The sequence below is a fragment of the Beta vulgaris genome, chromosome 1 (genome assembly GCF_026745355.1).
Source record: "Beta vulgaris subsp. vulgaris cultivar EL10 chromosome 1, EL10.2, whole genome shotgun sequence".
Lineage (NCBI taxonomy): Eukaryota > Viridiplantae > Streptophyta > Magnoliopsida > Caryophyllales > Amaranthaceae > Beta > Beta vulgaris.
In genome coordinates, this window is record NC_079202.1 from 48352062 (window position 1) to 48374934 (window position 22873).

The window sequence follows — 22873 nt, forward strand, 5'->3', positions numbered from 1 at the left end:
TCTTCTTAGGGCTTATAATAATGTAGAAACTAGTATTTGGGCCCAGGCGTTGCTCCGGGTTGATATTGTTTTCCGAACTTGATATGCATTTTTTTCATTCTCATTAAAATATACTAAGGAAAAATCAACATTTAAAAGATACAAATATAATAATGTGGACACTTAAAACATGATTAAAAGCTGGCTGAGATGATAATTGTGTCATGTATAATAGTAAGAGGTCACAAGTTCAAATCTTGTTCCAAGATAATTTTAATATATTTGTATAGATCAGTGTAGTTCATTGTTGTTAAAATCCCAATCCGGATTTTATTATCCTACAATTATACGATCCGGAAGGATCTCACCGATCCCGATCCTACGTAGAATCTTAATTTTGTAATCTGATCTTATCGTAAAAAAATAGAAAGTAATTTTTGTAACATGAGTTTCTCACCGGCCATATTCTAACATAATTATCTTTATTTTACAGAAATGTAGGATCTTTCAATCCTATGATCAGATCCCGATAACATTGGTGTAGTTAACTATTTCTCTCTAAGGCTCTATTATTTTGGACACAACTTCAGTTTAGTTAAACCCCAAAAAACAACCTCAAGAGTTAAAACATTTCCTTGCAACCACAACAAAATAAAAAATACTAGTTGTTTAAGGACCTGTTCTTTTGCATTGAATTGGGCTGAATTGAACTGAATGAAAATTGTGAAAGGAAATTAATGAACTGAATTAAATTAAGGTGAACTGAAAATTAGAGGTGATCATGGGCCGGGTTCGGGCCGGGCCGCGGCCAAAAAAATTTCCCATTGGCCGGGCCGGGCCTAAATTCGGGCCGAATTTTTGTGTCCAAAGCCCGCTATTTCGGGCCGGGCTTAGCGGACTTTTGCGGGCCAAAACGGGCCGGGCCAAAAAATAGACTAAAAAGTCGTTTTTAGCTTGCCCAAAGCCCGCCCAAAAACAAAAAAAAAATGACCGGGCCGGGCCGGGCCCGGCCCGCGGGCCGAAAAATTCTGCCCAAAACCCGGCCCAAAAACGGGCCGGGCCGGGCCGAGCCAAAATGATCACCTCTACTGAAAATAAGTCCAAAAGAAACAGGCTTAAGAACACTAGCGGGAAAAGTGCATCCTCGTAAACCGTTCACGTGGCAGGCAAGCAAGGCGTCTTAATTTCCCACCTTCAATGTCAGTCTCGAAGTCCAAAAAACGTCCAATTACCGTCAAATTCAATCACTCACGAAAAAGTACAAGAAAATAAAACAGGGAAAGTCCCTTTCTTCCCAGAAAATATCTGGTAATTCTAAAAATATTCATGCACTTTTGTTTTTCATTAGTACTAAAAGTTCGTTGATAATCTTACTTTTCCAAAATTCATGGATGCTAATTTGATTCTTCAATCTCATTACAGTAGTCTGAAAAACAAAATGCTGCACTCAGTTTATCTGCCTTCTTTTTCTCTCTCCTCCACTGCACTTTTTCCTCCATCTGCTACTTCTGTTGGGTAAAATTCTAATTACCGTATTATTATCTCATTTCTTGTTCATAGTCGTAGTTTGAGTCTGATGTTGTTTTTTGTTTTAGTGAAACAGTTGCTGATTTGTTTTTGCAATGTGTTTAGTGTCGGATATTATTGGTGTGAAATTGTATTTAAGTTTGAAGATAATAAGGTTTCCTCTTCTTTTAGTTGTTTGTGTTTTAATGTTGTTGGCATATTATTGTTAATCATTGGAACCAAATATTTAACTCTTGGAGGTTGATTAAAAGTGATGATTAGGGTTTTTGATATTGTTAATATGGTAATTGAAAGTACAAAAATATGAGAGATAAACTGAAAAGGTGGAGAGAGAAATTGAAAAGTGAGAGAGAGGAAGATATGAGTGGAAAAAGAGGAGAAAGTAGACGTGACATATTTCCAAAAATAGAAAAGGTAACAGTGTGTAGATTATTAAGAAACAAATCAAAAAGGAAAGTGGGTAGATTAAAAAGAAACGTAGGGAATATACAGCAAACATTGTACTAGTTGTCCCAGTTGAATTTTAAGGAAGATAGCTAGTCTTATTGTGTTGTATGCTGGCAGTTTTGGGACAAATTTGATTGTCTTGCGGTAAAAGCATAATTTTTTGAGGGAAGTATTGTCTTCAAGGTTATAAAAGCAATATAAGTGGGATTGTAAGCAGGGAATTCTACTTAATTGGGTGGTGAGGACTGAGGGCAGGTGTTACAAGGAAAATTGGGTCCTCGCGGGTCCATTCATTCCAACGTTTCGGGGTGTTAAATAACAGTCAGGCTGTCAGTGAATAGTGACCTTAAGGTACCCAATTACATCTAAAAGTTATTAAATGTCAGGGACAATGCTTGGATGAACATAGTTGAATTAAATATTTCGGAGAATTTTGAAATGCTTGTTTACTTGTTTTTCTCTTGTTTTCTCTTTACTAATGTACAGCCTTTTGCGCTCTCCAGTGAGTGGTGATTTTATTTATATGTGAGTAAGGAAGCTCAATGTTTTCAGCATAAAATTTCTAAGATTATAGGTCATCCCCATTTGTTGATAGTGTCACTCAATACTGGAGTAACTTTCATTAATGCTATGTTATCGGCTACAAGATTTGGATAAAACCATGTCAAATTGCTGTGCATTACGAACAGATTTCAATCAAGTAAGAGAGGATTAGACAGTCTTCAACATCAAATCATCAAGGTGGGTTTGTTTTCAGATGCTAAGAGCATATATGATAATATTCTCTTTTGACATATGTTAAACATCGGGTTAATGTTTTTGGCATAGGTTAGACAAGGAGGTGCACCAATGTTTCTTTGATAGCCTATAATCACGGTACCCAAGAGTTTGTACTTGAGGTATATCTTATGCCATTGATTATGTGCTTTATCTAAAGTTTAGCTTTCTGAATTAAGAGGAGCCCTCACTCTCTTTATAATATTAAGTGTAACCATGTCTCAGTTTTTCATAGTATATTTGTAGAATTAAATAGGAAACCACAATAGTGTTTCGTTAAATATTTGGTCATCTCTCATATCCCTTGCAAGAGGTCTTGCTGTGTGTCATGTCGAGTTTCTAATTTGGGTAATCGCATTCTACCTAGACCTCTGGGGGTGTAATATTAGTTTGGCTCATATCCATAAAAAAACACGTGTTAATGGAGTGAGTACAACATATGTCATTTCTTATCATGGAATTCTATATCTTTCATCGAGTTCTCCATGTATGCTATGTTGAAGAAGTCTTCTGTAATTTTTTCTTTTTTTTTTCTTGTTGGGATTGAAATTAGCTCATTCATACTGATGTCTCAATCTGTCTGTCTTGCCTATTGTTTTTCTGCAACAGGAAGAAGCTCTGAGCATGTTGGAGACAAATAAATCATTCAAAATCCTGCCAGGCCAGGCATTTCCTTTGGGAGCTTCAGAGATTCAGAATAGAATAAATTTTGCAATCTTTTCGCAACATGCAAGCTCAGTAACTCTTTGCTTATTGCTTCCTCCTTCTAGCTGGTGATTATGCATCTCTTTTCTCATGATTATCAAAGTGACATGTATTAAGTGCTTCATGTTTCTTCGGGGTTTGGGTTTGACATAGTGATTTGCGCTATACATAACTTTAACACGCTTGCTGATAGAATATGGAGCCTTTTTCTTTGTGGGAGTCTGGGGGTTGGTGGGTTGGGGGGTGGGGTTGGGGCTTCTCTATGTATGGCATTTATACTCTTATAGTCTTTCTATATAGCAATACGAAACGCTGTTTCTATTTGTCAAGCTGCAAAAACTCTGTCTCAAGTTTCTTCCTTTTTAATTTATGTTGTTTGATAATTACATTGTTATCTTTTCTTAGGAAGGATTATGATACAGGAAACAAGGAGATGTTGGAATTAAGGCTGGATCCAAGTCTGAACAAGACTGGAGATACATGGCATATATGTATTGAGGTACCCTCTAATTGCCTCTGGTAATGCTGTCGGGCCCTCTATCTTTGCTTATATTTGAATGCTTTTGCCTATTCATCATTGATCTATTCTAACCGTATCGAGCGGGCTAGGTTCTTAATTATCTGTTCCAGTTCATGCCTTTGCTACATATTGATATTATTTATTGGAACACCTGGTGGTGACCAAGCGGCCTGTTGTCTCATATATTCCTGAAGATTTGTTTGATAATGTCTATTTGTACTCAGGACCTTCAGCAAATTGCTTCACTGACCATCTCATTCTCACTACCTTGCATACTTTTCTGATTACTGCATCGGCTATAGTGATTTTTTTTATATTGACAATCCTGAGTGTGAAAGCGGATACAGATTGAGTTGTTGGGACCTTAATGAAGAAAGACTAGCAACATTCAGATGAACAGGTGGTTTCATTCGTTGAGTTAAGAAGATCAAGGTTCTGTTGTTACTTTAGGTTATGTTACTTAAGGGCTGGTTACTCTTTTTAACACGAGTTCACTTTTTTTTTTAAAAATATCAAGAGGCATATTGAGTTTGCAACATTTTATATTTTTCTCTATTATTGATATAGCTGTTAGGGCTCTTACTGAAGTGGTCTTTCATGATACCTCTACTTGTATTGTGTGGATTAAAAAAAAAGCAGATGAACTCATGTACTTGATTTTGACAAGTGGTTTGAGAAGGCAAAACTACGATAAGTAGGCTTCTATTTTCTCTAGTTTGAACTTCATCCTGCACATACATTATGATCGCCCTGCATTGGGATGGGTTTTTTTACAATCCATTTGTGTTACAGATCTAGTGCTTTCAATGTCCTTTCCTGAAAATTTTCATATGTTACAGGATCTGCCACGAAGCGGTGTTCTCTATGGTTATCGCATTGATGGTCCCCAAGATTGGCCACAAGGCCACCGATTTGATAGTAGCATTGTTCTGCTTGATCCCTACGCAAAATTTGTTGAAGGTCGCCGGCATTTTGGAGATCCAACCAATAAGCTCTCTAAATTCTTAGGGACATATGATTTCGAAGGCTTATCCTTTGACTGGGAAGATGATGTGCATCCAAGCATACCGGAGGTATAGGCCTCTTCCTCCACAAAAAAGTATTTTGTGTTCCTTTCTTTTTTTTTGGGAGGGTGAGGGGGGGAGGGTGAGGGTGAGGGTGAGGGGGTAAGATCTATCCTTTGTGCTACTTAATCTCTACTGACTATGATAGTAAGCAAACTATTGAATAGAGGCAGGTCAAAGTATTGACGCTATTGTCGCTATATTCCTATTTTCTAGAAGATGGCAAATTTAGACTTTGTTGTACATGTTTTGGTGAAAAAGTACTTGACAAAGCTCTTCTATGTTTTAAAATGAGTTGTAAAGACTTTGTATTTTCGTTCATATAAATGCTCTCTGGGTTTTTGAATTTTGATGGCAAATGTCTTTTCATATTTGTTGCAGAATGATCTTGTCATTTATGAAATGAATGTTCGTGCATATACTGTGGATGAGTCTAGTGAAGTTGATGCAGATATACGAGGAAGCTATCTTGGTATTATTGAGAAGGTAATGATCTGGGATAGGGAGAGGAAAACTTATCTAACATGTTTCCTGTGATTAAGATTAGAAAAACTTGCTGTCCTCTTTTTAATGTGCAGACTTGCAGTTCATGTTATAATTAAAAAATATTGACGTTGGGTTTTTCCCCCCTACTCTAATACAAATCCTATGTTATGTCTAAGAGAACTTATTTACGTTGTGCTGTATCTATAGATTCCGCACCTCTTGGAGCTTGGCATTAATGCCGTGGAATTGCTACCAGTCTTTGAGTTCGATGAAATGGAGTTACAAAGGCGCTCCAACCCCAGAGATCACATGGTGGGTTGGGAAACTCTTTTCTTTATGGCATTACAGTAACTTATGCCTATCGCTTTGACATTATGTCCATTTCCACTCTAAGTGTGAGATAAGATTTTGTAGTTGCTTAGGTGGTGTAAATCAGTGAGCTGTTGACAAATGAAAATTCATAATGACTGTATTTTGTGACATTTGCTGATTATATATGTTTCAAGGTGACAAAGCGATATCTTCCTGGTTTCAGTGTTAATTTTATTTCTTTCGGTTCATTTGTGTTTGGGAGCTGATCTTGTAGGCAATACACTTTAATTGTTTGTTATCAGCATGTTTTACCTTATATCTTGTTGCCAAGGAAATGCCTTTTGACACTAATGGTTGGATTTTTTTTTTATGGTGACAAATGGTAGATTAATACTTGGGGCTATTCAACTATCAACTTCTTCGCACCGATGAGTCGCTATGCAAGTTGTGGTGGCGGACCTATTAATGCTGCCCTGGAGTTCAAGGAAATGGTTAAAGCCTTGCATAATGCTGGAATAGAGGTTTGTTATGTCTTATTGATACAACTATTTGATCATGCTATGATGCTCAATCATGACACTTCTTAAAAAAATTTATTAATGTAATATGTATGGGTTTTTATATATACTCTCACTTGTTTGTGGACTTTGACTATGGTACCCATATTAATACTAGACAAGCGTTGTATATAGTACTGTATAATCTGTTTGTTTGTTGCTCACAAAGATACGATCTTTCAAGTATACCTTGGTGGTATAGTTCAAAATTTGTATCACTGTTTGGGGAATTGGACCAACAATGTTTTTTAGGTATCTATGGTTATAGAGGGAAAATGAAGTAGGAGTGTAGGACAAAAGGAGCATGCACCTGTTTCTTTTAATCTTGGGTTAAGAATATGGGAAGATCTCATGAATGGTTGTCCAGTATAACATGGATACTTTTTGATTTTTTTTTTAGGTCATCTTGGATGTTGTGTATAATCATACAAATGAGGCTGATGATAGATACCCCTACACTACTTCTTTTCGTGGCATAGACAATAAGGTAAGTGATATAATCCTATGTTGGGCCATGACCTTCTTTGTGATGGTAGCTTTAAATTTACTTGTTCTGCTCATACTTGAAACTTCCTTTGTACTTTTGCTCGTCTGTTTTGGGTTTTCAGGTCTATTACATGGTGGACGGCGATGGCAAGTTGATGAATTATTCTGGCTGTGGTAATATTTTTTGACGCTTGTTCCTTGTATTCGTCATGTAAAACAATCTTGTGAATCATGTGAATATATTATCTATATAGTTGATGCGATTAAAACATGAAGTCTTTACACCTTTGATAAGATTGTATCTTGGCTCTATATGTTCTTCTGCAATTTCATTGTTCTGGCTGCTTTAAGAGCGTTGCTTTGACATCATTAGAACGAAATAAAGTGTCTTGTGACTTATTCAGGTTTCAGATTGCTCAGGTTTTTCCACTTTCTTGTACATCCCTTTCAATATGCAATTTTGTCAACTGTTCATACTCTTAGAAAATATTCCCGGCTGAATGTGTTGGTGATGATGAACGTTGGTGAACGGTGCATATTTAATTTAACGCCAGCGCAAATGCTGACAATAACCCTTTGATGGTGAATGATGCATTTTATAAGTATATATGATTAAGTGCTTGCTTGCTGCTATTATCTACTATTTGTCTTCATTGGGTGGAGATTCATCTTTACTCTTTTTCAAGATAGTGATGCTTTTGTTGACGTTTGACAATGCCTGTTGTAACCGAGGTGATCTCTCAGATGCAAACTTCTGGAGGTGTTGATTGGATGCGTTTTGCGATCAAACTGAAGTGCTTTTGCTTGTCTTTCTTGGCTGCAGGCAACACATTAAACTGTAATCATCCTGTGGTCATGGAACTTATTCTTGACAGCTTGAGACACTGGTATACCATATACGTATAAATAAATCATCTTTATGAATGACTTTTGGTCTGCTGTCTTTTTTTTTTTATATATGATACTGGCTGCAATGCTCTTATACACCCATGCCCTCTCACCCAGTCATTCCCACATGCAGAAGCACATTGCATGTATCTATATACATAGGGATTTACTCCACGAGACATGAGAGGCTTATTTGTGATAGTGTGAGAGGAGAGAATGCTGTTGGTCCAAAATGAAGGAATTAGACTAGAAGTTATCATGCAAACTCATCTCTTGATTGCAAAAGTAAATGGTTTAGGTTAGCTTTTAATCTAGATATACTCAACTTCATTATGCTTTTCCTCTTTCTTGCTCTAGGATGTTTCTAAACAAATGCCCTCATTATCCATATATTCTCATGCATTTAATATACTTCTCCACTAAAAGCAACATCTTTATTAGTTCTTATCCACCAGAAGTAATTTTCATACCAAATCAACTAAGACAAACGTCGTGAAATGGAGCGAGTATCATCTATAATTTCTTTTTTCGAATTAAAGAAGGTGCTTCCTGTCTAGCGAGCTCACTAGTCAATGTTTTGTTCAATTCTCCCCTATATCCATAGATATTCAATCTAAAAAGGGTAACTTGGTTACATAAATATTTATAGTCTGCAAATATAGAATTCTCCGATGAAATGTTAGGAGGAAGAATATAGGAGAGAGTGGTGATGGGAGAGACAAGAGGGTACGAGGCGATAGGAAGGCAGCATAATGATCCTCCTTGTTATGTATAGAAGTAGGAAAGATGGGGAAGGGGTGAAAAATGAGCTGGAGGAAAAGGGGGCCTAATTTGGCCTCAAGCAATGGCCTCAAGGGGAAAGTGAAGGCTGGAGAAAGGAATGACCACGGGCTGCCAGCCTTGCCAGGGGTTTGTTTGCCATTACCGTGCTGGATTCAGGGAGCACTACTGGCTATTTTACAGTTTAGCAGCGGCGGCAAGGAGATAGGAAAGGGAGGACCTGTAGGTTGGTTGCTAGCATTTCTGTAGGGGTGAGGCTGATATGTCTGCTAAGTTGGATGAATAGGCGGAAGGAGGAGAGAGAAAGCATTTATCAAGGACTTTTTTTTTTCTCTCATTGATTTCCTTTTGTTCTTGTTTCTTATGGACAATTGTTTCTAGAGTGTTTAAAGTTTATTTGAAAAAATGTTCATATGTAGATAAATTTGCACAAGAATGAAAGATGTTACCTAACAGTAGCTAAAGATTCTGAATGTTTTTTCCTCAGAAGCAAGTTGGCTGGAAATAGCTATTTTGAATCTTATATATCACCTCTGCGCACATCTCTTTCCTACTGGAGTCAAAGATTCACTAATTTACAGCTCTTGGACTATGGAGTAAATTAGAATGTTACATTTTCTATTCATTTTTCTTTTGTCGTAAAGTAGCGTGCGTGGTATGTTAAGGGTCAGCTACAAATAGTTCATATGTTATCATAGGGTAAACCTCCTAACCCACCAAAGGCCAGGGCATCTTCAGAGGCATTGGAGTAATTTTGATGCTGATGTGTATCTACGATCTATCTCATTGTTTTTCTTGTGTTATGAGACCTCTCCCCATCCTAGTTGAGATGACAAATGTCCTGTCATTTTTGTTTGTTTCCCTTTTGCCTGTTTTTAGGGTGTTTGTCATAGTACCTGAGGTGTTCCGAGTTCTGCCTGACTATACATGTTCACTCAGCTTGTTGCTTATTTGTGTTTTTGACTCTATTTTCTGTTGGCTTCTTTGCTAAAAACATCTTATGCTCTTTTCTTTTGAACCAAATGAAGGGTCAATGAATACCATGTAGATGGATTTCGCTTTGACCTTGCCAGTGTGCTTTGTCGAGGGACTGATGGTTTGCCGCTTGATGCACCTCCTCTTGTGAAGGTAAGCTTTCCTCCTGGCATCAGACAAAATTGTGCTTCAGATGCTCGTCACCTGTCTGAGCGCCCGCGTGTGTTTAATTAAGGAAATAAACCTAAAACAGGTGTTACTGTTAACGATTGTAGGCATGCTTTTGGCTCCCCTGGTCCTCAGTCCCCATAGGCTGTTCAGGACTTCAGTCTCACTAGGCTGAGATGATTTACCTGTATTCTATGGCAAATTTACGATTATGCTTTCCTTTACCAACCAGATGGTGCAGTGACAATAAGCACCTGCTATCTCTAAACCCCCTCCCCCCCCACAAAACAAACTAATACACTCAAAATTCTTTGTAATACTACTCCCTTATATTTGAAATGTAGATCGTTTTTAGCCATTTCCTCTGTACATATATATCATTGTAGGTCATTGTTATAGTATTCTTACAATATTTAATGGCACTTACAGATGACCCATGCAATATTAATACTCCCTCCGTTCCTTATTGATGTTCCTACTTGGAATCTTGGCCTAGTTCAATGCATGATACTTTCATTGTTGTGCCAGGCCATTGCCAAAGATGCCGTCTTGTCAAAGTGTAAAATTATTGCTGAGCCATGGGACTGCGGAGGTCTTTATCTAGTTGGACAATTTCCTAATTGGGACCGGTAATCTCTTCCTTTATCATTTATTTGTTTATATGTTTATTTTTCGTGTGTGGTAGTAGAGGGGCCATATCTAGTGTGTCGAGTGTTTTTTTTTCCCCCCGCTAGATCCAACTTCCAAGTGACGCAGGCATCTATTTCTTGTGAATGAGATATGAATCTGTTGTAAAAATCATTGGGGGAAAATGCTCTATTGGTCTTTGCATGGTCTCAATAAGATTCAGCCACTCAATTTGATCTGTTGAAACTTCTGTCTGCACCTAATTTTTACTCTTTTTGGGAACTTTTTGTATACAGGTGGGCAGAATGGAATGGCAAGTATCGTGATGATGTGAGAAGATTTATTAAGGTAAAGCTTTTCTTATTGCAGAAAGTTTACTGAAAGAAATTGCATCTTCTTTGCAAGGGCTGCTACTAAAATGTAAATGGCCATCTCTATGCTGAATTATATAGAGACGAGCTCATGTGAGAACCGTCCTCGTATATGAGAAGAAATCTGCATCTAGCCCACTACTTCAGAAGATTAAAGGAGGGCATGTTTTGGGGTTCCTTTTCCATTGTAGATATGATGAGTGGGAGTTGGTAAAACTTTCCTCATATTGTTCACAACTTCATTTGCTCTTGTCATAGGCTATGAGATAACTTCTGTAGGAACTAAAACCGCTAACAATATAAATTTAACTTATCTGGAAAACCGTGGCGTGAAGAATTCACTGCTGTGTGTTAATGAGAACAGTAACCTCTGTATTTATAAAAGAATACTAGGGTTAAAACGTGGTTACCAGCCGACTTAGTGGGAGGCCCAAGGCCCATGGCCCATGGCCCTGGCCCGGACCGGGCGGGCGCGTGTGGTGACTCCACTCACCACATGCCCACTAAAAGTCCTTTTGTCACACAACTCCATGGGTATAGAAAGTGTAATGTATATATACCCCTTACACTACCTATTATTCTATCAATGTGGGACTCTTCACATTCTCTTTTGAAGCAACTCTTGAGTTTCCTTTAAAAGCATTTATTATAAACTTAGTGGGTTAAAAGAATACTTAGTGGGAGGAGATAATGGCACGTAATTAGGAAATAACGGCTCATTAAGGGAGGAAATCCGGGGAAAAACGGTAACCTAATTACTGGCTAAAAACAACAGATTTTTGACCCAAAACTTTAGTTAAGTTAAGTTTATTCCCCAAGGCCTAATGGCCCAAGGCCCTGGCCCGGACCGGGCGGGCGCGTGTGGTGACTCCACTCACCACATGCCCACTAAAAGTCCTTTTGTCACACAACTCAATGGGTATAGAAAGTGTAATGTATATATACCCCTTACACTACCTATTATTCTATCAATGTGGGATTCTTCACATTCTCTTTTGAAGCAACTCTTGAGTTTCCTTTAAAAGCATTTATTATAAACTCCAACAACTTCTACAAGCAATCTTTGTACACTGTATAGTTGAGTGTGGAAAGAATACTTTGATGGAATAAACCAATAAGGGTGGGATACCTTCTTATTTCTCCCTGTTCATTGATGTTAGAAACAGATAGACTTTTTTTTTTTTTTTTTTTTTTTTTTTTTTTTTTTTTTTTTTTGCATTCTGATAATCTAGTTAGTGTTTGGGGCTGCCTACAAGGAATTTTCAATAGTGTAATTTTTATTTCTCTGTTTGTATGCATAATGCAGGGTGATTGCGGCTTAAAAGGAAGTTTTGCAACTCGCATATCAGGATCTGCAGACCTATATAGAGTATGAGTTATTTAGCACATCAATTAAAAACCTAGAATTACTGGTGTTACGAGCATATAGGCTTTCAGCTGTCTTAAAATTATCAAAATTCTGTCAGAAGTCCTAACTAGATCTCGGTCTCCATTGTAACTGGTTGAGTCCTTAAATTTTTTATTTTTTTTTAAGCATGTAACTTTTACAGCAAAGTTGATCTAGTTATTATTTGTGTCTGCAATTAGATTATTCAGCATTTGGTAAGTTTGATCCAATGTTAAGATCTGCTCATTTTTGTCCAGGTTAACAAACGGAAGCCTTACCACAGCATCAACTTCATTATTGCTCATGATGGATTTACTTTGTATGATCTTGTTTCATACAATTTTAAGGTAATATCTGATAACTTATCACAGTGTTGGCTGAGCTACAGTTGCATGCTTTTTTGACGCTTCAATGAATTGTATTGTAGCATAATGAGTCAAATGGAGAGGGTGGCAATGATGGATGCAATGATAACTACAGTTGGAACTGTGGTTTTGAAGGTGGAATGTCATTTTCCCTCGTGCAGTCAAATTCTCTTACCCCTATTTATCATGCAACGAGGTCTTTCTTATTTTTTTGTTCTAAGAAGTAAGAACTAACTACATAAAAAAAGGAAGTAGTCTATAGCCTGAGTGATTTAGTCTTATCTCATGAGGCCGTATGTGCAAATATAATCCTGTCAAGTTGTTGTCTGTTTCTATGATCATGCTTTATTCCATATTTATCTTGCCTTAGATCACAGTTGTTTTCTCTTTTAACATGTTAGTTGTCTACTTGCTATGGTCTGTGCGAACATTTACCAACATCACAAGAGTTTGCTTTGGTGTGAAACAGCAGTAAACCTATGTCTTCCAAAAAGCTAGAATGCTGGCCATGTATGTGTGCCATGAAGGGGTGAATATCATGGAAGGTTGTCTTACAGGAGGCATGGCTGAATTTCCATGTTAAAAGGTTTCAATGGTACAAGTGAGCATCAGAGAAAAAGAACACCTCTAACTCATGCTACTAGGAGTCTAGGACCAGATACTACTTCCAAAAAGTCAATGTACTCCAGGGAGCATTGGGGATTGGATGGTAAAAGATCGACTGATTAGTCAGAAGTATTCTATAATGAATTTGGTGGATCCACCCAAACCCAAAATCTTTTACCTTATGAGAAGCATAAGGAACAACATATATTGGTACAGAACAACTGTTCCTTTCAAAGATAGAGAGGGGACAAGTATATTTAAGAGGAAAATCTTGTTTTTTATTATCTGATGTGAATTCAAGTTTGTAATGCATAATATAATCTTGATGTGCCTTTTAAAGAGAAATTTTACTACTTACATTTTGCAAGCTGGGGGAATCATAATATAACCCATAAACCATGTCATACAAGTAATTTAAGTTCAACCTCCACATTCTAGTGGTGTCTTGTAATTTTGTTTTGGGCTTTCATGTCTACTTCTAACCCCCTTAAGTGAGGCTGAGACTTGGGAGGTCTTCTTCTGTCCTTGCCTCCTTGGGCATGATCATGTCTTAGCCCTCTAGCATCATAGAGGCTAATTATTAAGATATTTTTCAGGCTATGTGGCATTTGCTTTGGGAGCTGAACTTCACTCTGAGGTTACCTTATCATTAGATGCGGTATTGTCTTCAGTAAGAGGGAAATTTAGAAGTCTTTGTGTTGTGACTTTTATAGCGTATTTGGGAAGAGGGATTAAGTTGAGGGAATAGTAATGAATTGTCTGTGACTCTGTAAATCTGGTGTAAAGTTTTCTCTATGGATGGGAGGTAATAAGTCCCCGTTTACAAATGTGTAGGAGAAACAACAGATGCGGATCTCATTGCTCTACGCTCACGGCAAATGAAAAACTTCCATTTGGCTCTGATGATATCTCAGGTAAAAGAACAAGTCATCTTCTTAATGCTTGCTTGGCTCTGCAGTCTCTGTAAAAATCCATATAACCATTTACTTTCTGGCACTTGTGTTGCATGCGCCCAGGGTACTCCTATGATGCTAATGGGTGATGAATATGGGCATACACGGTTTGGAAACAATAACAGTTATGGACATGATACTGCTCTTAACAACTTCCAGTGGTCAAAGGTGTCAAGCCTTCACTTAGTCCTCTGCTTTTTGCTGCTATAATCAAAACTACCAATTTTTGGACTGTGGTAAGAGTAATAGCTAGTTAATTTGCAATTACTGACATGATACTCTTGTTGACAATGGAAGTTGGCAGCAAAGAAAGAAGGCCACTTCAGGTTTTTCTCTGAAGTTGTGAAGTTCCGTAGAGCGCATGACATATTCAGACGTGAAAACTTTCTTGAGAAGGTAAACCATAAACTTTTGCAATTAGGTTTGATTACTTGCAGCAAAGAGTTTTCATCTTCTCAATGGATTCTAGGAAATAATGATGTAAACTATATGTTGTTTTTAATGTTGAAGAAGGACGTGACGTGGCATGAGGACAATTGGAGCAATAGCGAGAGTAAATTTCTGGCTTTCACGTAAGAAACTATGCTAACCTTTTGTAGTTGGAGCTTGAGTATTTGTAGAAGTTAGAATTTTAGGTTTCAGACTTGCTGTGTCTTGGATCATGTTAAAATTCTGTTGTATGCTTCCATATCCTGCATTTTGTGTTCTTAAGATGTTTATTCTACCAGATATAATTTTCTTTTTCCTGTTAGTTAAGGTGGCTGACAGAAGGTGCCATATTTTAACATGATGATCATCCTTTCAACTCATGTACTTTGTTTATAATAGGTTTATGTTCCCCAGAAGGAGCATGTAAGGTCGATCCATATGCATACAGTGTAGATGTTTGACCAGTATATCCCATACATAACACCAGATCATAAAATAACCAGAGTGATTCCAGAACACATAGTCTGAGTGCCTGATTTCTGTATGTTGTCTTCTTTGCTCTAGAGCAGACCCTTAAATACGTGGATTTACATATTGCCCGTCTGCATTATGCAGGCATGTATTAAATGCTGATATGCGTATGTGCATTACTATGATTATCTTCCAAAATTAGAACATGAACTCTGACATGTATGAATGTTTTCTTTCTGTCAATTATCAATTTGTTTTACCTTTTTGAATTATGAACCTGTAATGGTCTTAGTTTTGCTTCGTGTGAGCTGCTTCTTGACCTGATCATTTCTCTTTGGCCCATTAGCAATATGCATTCTACACTGGTGTGGAAATAAACCTGATTAATATAAAATAATATTTACAATAAGATATATTGTAATGTTTCTTAGATACCTCTGTCTCTTTATATTGTGTTTTTTCTGCAGATTACATGACAACAAAGGAGAAGACATCTACTTGGCTTTTAATGCTCATGAATACTTTGTTCAAGTTGCAATACCTTCACCACCACAAACTAAGCGTTGGTTTAGAGTGGTTAGACATCTATCCCTTTTTCTTTCCGTTTCAGGGAGGTTCGCAGCACTAAAACTGCTGATTTTAGTCTTTTATCTTTATGAACAACAAAACTTATTGACTTTTTGATATTGGCGATTCTCTTCTGAGTAGAATCCCTATTTCTGTCTGCGACAGTAGACCATTTATAATTTTATATGGTTCTACTTGACTGTATGATGTCCTGTCCACAAACAGGAGTTTTGGTGATTCCTTCTTTGAGTTTCTAATATTCAAATTAAGGCCATGATGAATGTTATGGTTTTCTTTCAGGCGGATACAAATCTCAAATCTCCTGACGATTTCGTAGCAGAGGGCGTTCCAGGTGTCACAAGCTCATATAATGTTGCTCCCTTTTCATCAATTTTACTTAAAGCAAAGTAATGGAAGTCGACAAAACTTGCGAAGTTACCTACTCCCAAGTTCGTTATAAATGAAACTGCTCTCATCTCCATTCCATGCACGGTACTGCAAGCAAAGTACTGGACAGTCCTATTACTGTGGATCGGATGAGCGTGAGCAAGCTGGTCTGCTGGCTTCACAGGCTGTATAATATACTACATGATAGCTTCTTTTTGTTTTCCTGTATTATAATAGGATCTTTATAAGAAAACACAAAAACCAATAACGAAAATAACAACCAAGTAGTACATGGTATAGTTGGTAGACGATTTCCTTAATAAGGTTATAGGTTTGGTTCCTACCAATGCCGGTTATTAGGGGTGTGGATTGTGTACATTTGTTTCCTTGATTTCAATGCAAGCAAGTTATGTGACTATGCCTCGAATTCTATCTTGAAGTTGGTATTAAATCAAGCTATAGACTGTAGAGTATGTAGTTTATTCAAACTTAAGTCATTTAAATCGGTCGATGGAATTTAGGCCTATTTAATTCGTATACTGATTACCGCAATATCTTTTTTTTTTCCCCGCCCCTTTTGGGTACTTGTGGTAAGTCAAGATTTAAACCTTGGTCTCCCATATGAGAGATAGGTAGTCCTACCATTGGACCCAAGGATCCTTGATCGCAGTATTTATCTATTAACTATTCATATTTTAGCCTTGACACGGTGAAACTATGCTCATACTAAAAACGAAATGGCAATTGAAGAGTTTATTGTGGTCTGATTCTTTGGGTGTCTTTCTCATCATCTCATCATTTCATGTGTGGAAGGACAGAGAATGTCATATTTTTGTGGTCCATATGAATATGTGAACACAAGGCATCTTTTGGGTCGGTGACAGGTAATTGATAATCACAAAGAGATATTGAGATCCCTTCTAAGATGGGGAATCAAGGAAAGGTCAACAACAGTTTTCAACCTTCTGTTAATGTATATGGAAAAAAAGGGGAAAATCTCTAGTTACTATATCGTTTGCGATATCCCATATATGCTAGACTTTGAAGTAGCAAATGACAATTGACAACCACCCTTGATAAAGAGATCAGCTGGTATTCTATTTGTTGGATACGGGTCAAGGAAACTTTCTGTTTACTTGCTATATTTTGGGTTGGGGTTAGGTTCCGATACGGATTTCTCACATGTGTCTAGGGAGGTTTTTTTTTTTTATGGCGACATGAACAAACAAACCAATTAGGACACTAACTTACCCTGTCTAGCTGCTACTGCTAATTTATGAGCTAAGATGACATCCATTCTACTACCTTTCTTTATTTCACAAGTGTTAAAATCCCTACGTAAGGCTCTGATATCGTGCAATAAAGTGGCAATCTCAAATGGTTGGTGTGGGCTACCAATAGCTCGGACGACTTCCACTGAATCTGAGTGAATTTGAAGATGACGGATTCCTCGCAACTTAGCTTCATATATTCCTCTGTGGACAGCATATGCTTCAGTTTGGAGAGACGACGAGGCGACAATTATAGAATTGCCTTCAAAGGCTCTAGTGCCATTCACACTAGCTGACCAACCAATTCCTGCTCGTGGATGCTTATCCTTATGACGTTTCCAGGCCCCATCCACAACCATCAGACATATATCCTGCTGGTAATTAGAGATCTGGGAAATTGGACGTTCTTGCTGTGCTCCAGTTGAGAAGACGCTGCTCTTACGCGAGGTTTCCTTTAAATTTTTACTCTCTGTCCATTCTCTGAGGAGAACATCTTTCCTGTGAATAATGATTGTAGGGTCTTCATATAACTGTCTGAAAACAATATTATTCCTGTGGATCCATATCGACCAGAGAGTGACTACGAAATCTGTGACTCTTTCTGATTTGACTTCATCCACCTTCCAAAACAACTGCAAGAAGTTTCGTACCCAATCTCTTAAGGGGATAATCTGGCTTGAGTCTACTTTGATGCCTAAATTCGAGCCTAACCAGACACGTGCTGAGATTTCACAATCTCGAAATAGGTGATTGTCGTCCTCCTCCTGCCGATGGCAAAAATAACAACTAGGACGCACTGGAATGTTGCGTTTTATCAAGTTGGTATTAGTGGCTAGAGCTTTATGAGTAAGCCTCCACATGAAAATTTTCCATTTGGGCCTTAGATCAGAGGCCCATAATTTACTCCAAAAAGCTCTTTGATTTTGAGCTGCATCTAGCTGTCCCTTTTGCATCAGAAAGTGGGTATATACGTCTTTCACTCTTAAGGAGCCAGATTTGGACTCGCTCCATGCATATTGATCCTGGAAGGTTTCCTGTGGAAGATACGTGGACAGAATCCTGATAGAAGTTTCTGGTGAAAAAACTCTCCATATCAGTGGAGTATTCCATGCTTTATTGGTTGGAATCATCAGATCCTTTACTTGCCAAATTCCAATGGTTTTGAGTTGATGCCCGATTTCAGCTTGATAGACCCACCCTTCAACCATTTGTCTTCAAGAATACTTGTGCTAGATCCATCTCCAATTAATTTGACAAAACCTTCTGAACAGTCTTGGATCGATCTGCATAACCCTCGGAATCCCCAAGAAACTCTGCCTAACTTGTTTTTTTTTGTAAAACCATACTCACCGGAGAGCTTTTGTATTTGGCATAGTAGACCTAGGAAATCAATGACTGTGCTGAATTATGAATCCTGACTGCTTGCTTTGCTAGAATCGCTTTATTGAACAGGTGAACATTCCGGATTCCCAGCCCTCCACCTCCCTTGGGAAGTTCCAGGGTAGTCTTACTCTTCTAGTAAATTGGTTTTGATTCTCGAGAGCCCGCCCAAATAAAACGAGCAAAAATTGAGTTTAACTTGTCTGCTATCACCTTTGGGATGAGGAACACACTAAGAATATTTAAGCTGAGCATAGAAAGCACCCTATTAATGAGAATGACTCTTCCTGAAATGGAGAGAGATAGATGATGCCAACTTGAGAGGCGATTCTCGACTTTCTCTATTAGGGGGAGGAATTGCCTTGTCGATCTTCCATTTACTTCGACATTACATCCTAGATATTTCCCGATTGACTCAGCAGAAGGAGTATAAACTATTCTCCTCATTTGTTGTCGACACCCTATTGGAGTATTAGGACTCAACATGATGAGTGATTTGTGGAAGTTGATTACTTCTCCCGACAACCTACTGAATTTGTCCAATATGCTCTTGACTCTTGCACAAGTTTCAGGTGAAGCCCTGAAGAAAATCAGAGCGTCATCTGCAAAGAATAGGTGAGATACAGATGGGCCTGTTCGGGATAGATTAATACCCTGCAAAGTCTAGGGGTGTTAATGAGTTCGAAAAATGATCGTTTTACCATCTACCCCCATTCCTAGTTTTCTACTTAAAATTTTCACATCCATCCCTACCCACCCATCCGAATAAGTTATGTAATCTGTAGAAATAACACAATATAAAAGGACACAGGTATTTAAGAGTTATATCGAAGTGAGTTTTATATATATATATATATATATATATATATATATATATATAATATATATATTATATATATATATATCACTACTACATTAAAAGGCAAAGGCAACACACCAAAATCATTGCAATAGGGCTAAAAGTCGTTGCAATAGTCGTTGCAATAGACCTACTGCAACGGTTTTGTACCGTCGCATTTGTTGGCATTGCAATAGGCCTACTGCAACGACTTTTAGCCCTATTGCAACGGATAAATGTGTCGTTGCCTTAGATCATATATCTATTGCAACGGCTTTGTTAGTGGCAGGTTATACAACATTGTTGGCTACTGCAACGCCTATTATTTAAGCTAGTGCGACGGCTTGAAGCTACTGCAACGGAATTTTTTTTTTCCCATTTTTTGGTGATATTGCAACGATTATTAATGTAACCTGTTGAAAACCTATAATATTACAGCTCTTGATATATATTGGTAACGATACAACAGATGCAAAAATACTCTTGAAATGCCAAAAATAATTATCATATATATATATCTGTATCATAATATCCAAAAATAATTGTCATATATATCTCTATCATAATATCCAAAACTAATTAAACTAAGAGTATACATGACAAATCCTAATTAACATACTCGATCAAACCCAACTAATAAATATTTGTTTTAGTACCACAAATTCCTTTTAAGTACACATATAGATCATTTTGCTTCTAAATATCGCTCCACTTGATCTTTTTTGCTACTCTCCTGGAGTTTCACTATTAACCAAAGGTTGTCCGGCTCGGTTAGATCCCAAATCTTCAGGAATTTCACCAAGTCTCTCCTGAAAAGCAAATATAAAGCAATGAGTAATAATTAGCCCATTGATTTCATTTGGTGAAGATTCTATATTGCTTTGCACCAAGAAAAATATTGGAAAAAAAAACATTAATGCTTATTATGCTGCAGACAACAGTAAATCACTTGAACATGATAAGTGGAAGCTGAATTACAAAATGAAAAAGACAGCACCCAACAAAAGCAGTGGTAAGAAAACCAATTCCCTTCCACGAAGTTTACTATATGTACACTTGTCATATTTTGTGGCAATTAAGTTCATTTTCAAGTACCCCAATTACCCAACCGCATAGAAAATCAATAGACTTACTGTTTAGTATTATGATAGGCAGTCAAAGCAAGACCAAAATCGAGCATAATTCAGAGAGATAGGCAGTCAGAGAGAAATTCTAGACACTTTCTTAGGCAGAATTGCTAATACTCTAGCTCTAATTATGCTTTTAATCTATTATTTAACACTAACTTCAATACTCGGAACACAGTGGTACCAGTATACAGAATTTCTTCCTTGCTATATTACATACACTTTCTATTTAACACTAACTTTCTTAGGCAGAATTATGATAGGCAGGTTTAGTATTATGATAGGCAGTCAAAGAGAAATTCTATACACTTTCTTAGGCAGAATTGCTAATACTCTAGCTCTAATTATGCTTTTAATCTATTTAACACTAACTTCAATACTGGGAACACAGTGGTACCAGTATACAGAATTTCTTCCTTGCTATATTACATACACTTTCTATTTGACACTAACTTTCTTAGGCATAATTATGATAGGCAGGTTTAGTATTATGATAGGCAGTCAGAGAGAAATTCTAGACACTTTCTTAGGCAGAATAATGAACCAGATCTTGATGAGTTTTAAAAACCCAACACTAAACTTATAGGAGAATAATAGATGCTGGTGACTTTCAGTAGCATCACCACAAATCATTTGAACTCATACCATATTGAGCTAGCTTTGCTGTTGTTTGAAGTTTTTCCTGCAGTGCTAACCAGGTGATAAACCTGTGCTTAGGAAGACTCCATATGTTCCACACCACAACATCCCATGTAACATACACTAGTCTGCTCACCCTTCGACTTTTCAGATACACTCTTAACAGAATAACTGCTCATATTACTAAGCTTAATTTTGTGAAGACAATGCCTATTTTACATTCATTTTTTCAGTAATTGGAGAGCTTTCTCAAAGTCATGTAACCCATTACCTTTCTACTTGTCACATGGATTATATGCTTTTTATGTTGTAGAGAATGAAATCATGAAAAAGTCATGGTTGTAGCATATTCCACAGGTTTAGTTCATAAATATATTCATAGAGAAATAAGACTTAAAAATGGTACCTCACAATCTAACAATTGAGGGCCATTAGAAGCTTGCTCATTGGTGTCACTAGTTGGATGTTGATCTCTAGATGCATCCTTTGGTTTTGTACCAATTGAAAAATCAGGAATCACAAGCTCTACTCCTGGATTAGCGGCTTGAATTTGAGAAAGAATGACAGATGCCACGCTCGGTGCTAGCTTTTGCACCAATTGAGTCTCCATACTTTGTAAAAACTCCTGTGGAAATATGAAACCCGAATTTGTATCCTTTTTTTTCAAATCAGTCTTCGTTACACCTCTTCCATAAAGGCGTACACGATTTTTGCGTACAGGATCTTGTATGACTTCAGAGTAATGATCCTTAGTGTTACCATCTTCTCCATGTTCAACACTTTGTAAAGCATCCATCTTGGCCTATCCAATGAAGATTAAGTTATTACATATACTAAGTTAAGGCAGAAAATATGCAAATAAATAGCATGTCAACTCACAATATTGGATATAGATTTTTCGTTGTTGGTGAGGTATGTCTTTTCAGGATTTCTTTTCCTCGATTCTTTGTAGACCTTTTCTTGTGAAGGCTCTTGCTTATCCGGATCCTCTTGTTGCTTTAGAGATAAAAATTAGTAGTTCAATATATAATTTCTAAGAGTATGAAATGATGGAACAATAAGAACTATAAATCAAGATAATGTGTTGTTACCAACTTATGACGTAACATTGCGTATGACTTGGACCCATAGTATGCATATCATCTAGTGATCCACGATTGCCTTTATTAATTTTTGCTTCTTTCTGTAATAGAAAAAAAAGTTAACATACAATTTCAACACTAGACGAACAAAATTATATAAAGAATAAAACCATATACCTCGATTAGTGAACAATTCCAGTATTCCAAAAGATCTTTAAATTGAGAATCGGAAACTGTTTTTGGACGATTTTCCCACCTTTTCTCATCAGTTTCATGTGCATAGTAGTGCTTTTGCTTTACCACATTTATGACCACGCCAACTTGCATTTATAGATTCGAAAACCCATTTTTTCCCTTGATCGGGAACCATGTACTTTTCCTAACCCAACAATGAATGAGCTCAATTAGTAGTATATAAGGTATTCGGTCCAATGAATGAGCTCAATTAGTAGTTATACATGTTTTCAGTTTGATGAATGAGCTTATATAGAAAAGAAACAATGAAAGGAACATACCAAAACATAATCCCATATTTATCAAGTGTGGGCAAAAGTTTGAATTTTCTATAATTAAGAGGCGCAAGCTCGGAATCCCTAGCAACTGTACCCAAGAAGAGGCTAAATTCATCAACAACTTCTTTTGTTGGTCCAACTGGTTGGCCGATTGAGTTCAGTACAATAGCTTCACGCTCTTCTCTTGTAC

At 37.2% G+C, this 22873-nt stretch overlaps 3 protein-coding genes across 8 annotated transcripts; 1 reads left to right on the forward strand and 2 right to left on the reverse strand.

The window, feature by feature from the left end:
* The first annotated feature begins 1132 nt into the window (after positions 1–1132).
* Positions 1133–16252, forward strand: LOC104891740 (isoamylase 3, chloroplastic). 6 transcript variants are annotated; one of them, XM_010677506.4, is made up of 25 exons: positions 1133–1287; positions 1402–1494; positions 2643–2694; positions 2787–2852; positions 3340–3503; positions 3841–3934; positions 4795–5028; positions 5401–5505; positions 5713–5817; positions 6204–6338; positions 6775–6861; positions 6983–7034; positions 7684–7747; positions 9557–9656; positions 10200–10300; positions 10595–10646; positions 11976–12038; positions 12314–12403; positions 12484–12556; positions 13862–13941; positions 14044–14148; positions 14278–14376; positions 14491–14552; positions 15348–15456; positions 15748–16252. In XM_010677506.4, the coding sequence occupies exons 2-25, from the start codon at positions 1418–1420 to the stop codon at positions 15856–15858; spliced, it is 2280 nt and encodes a 759-aa protein (XP_010675808.2). In that variant the 5' UTR covers positions 1133–1287; positions 1402–1417; the 3' UTR covers positions 15859–16252. The 6 variants fall into 6 exon arrangements, with proteins under 6 accessions (XP_010675808.2, XP_057249913.1, XP_048497909.1 ...); XM_010677499.4 differs by lacking the exon at positions 1133–1287 and having other exon boundaries at positions 1301–1494; positions 14494–14552; XM_010677491.4 differs by lacking the exon at positions 1133–1287 and having other exon boundaries at positions 1302–1494.
* An 816-nt stretch (positions 16253–17068) lies between these two features.
* Positions 17069–18313, reverse strand: LOC125492294 (uncharacterized). Its single transcript, XM_048634560.1, has one exon. It carries the CDS (start codon positions 18311–18313, stop codon positions 17069–17071), a length of 1245 nt encoding a protein of 414 aa, XP_048490517.1.
* A 1735-nt stretch (positions 18314–20048) lies between these two features.
* On the reverse strand, positions 20049–22472 carry LOC125491608 (uncharacterized). Its single transcript, XM_057392282.1, has 5 exons — positions 22349–22472; positions 22181–22272; positions 21969–22085; positions 21496–21891; positions 20049–20132 (listed from the first exon to the last, which is right to left on the reverse strand). Exons 2-5 carry the CDS (start codon positions 22196–22198, stop codon positions 20049–20051), a joined length of 615 nt encoding a protein of 204 aa, XP_057248265.1. The 5' UTR covers positions 22199–22272; positions 22349–22472.
* Between the last annotated feature and the right edge of the window lie 401 nt (positions 22473–22873).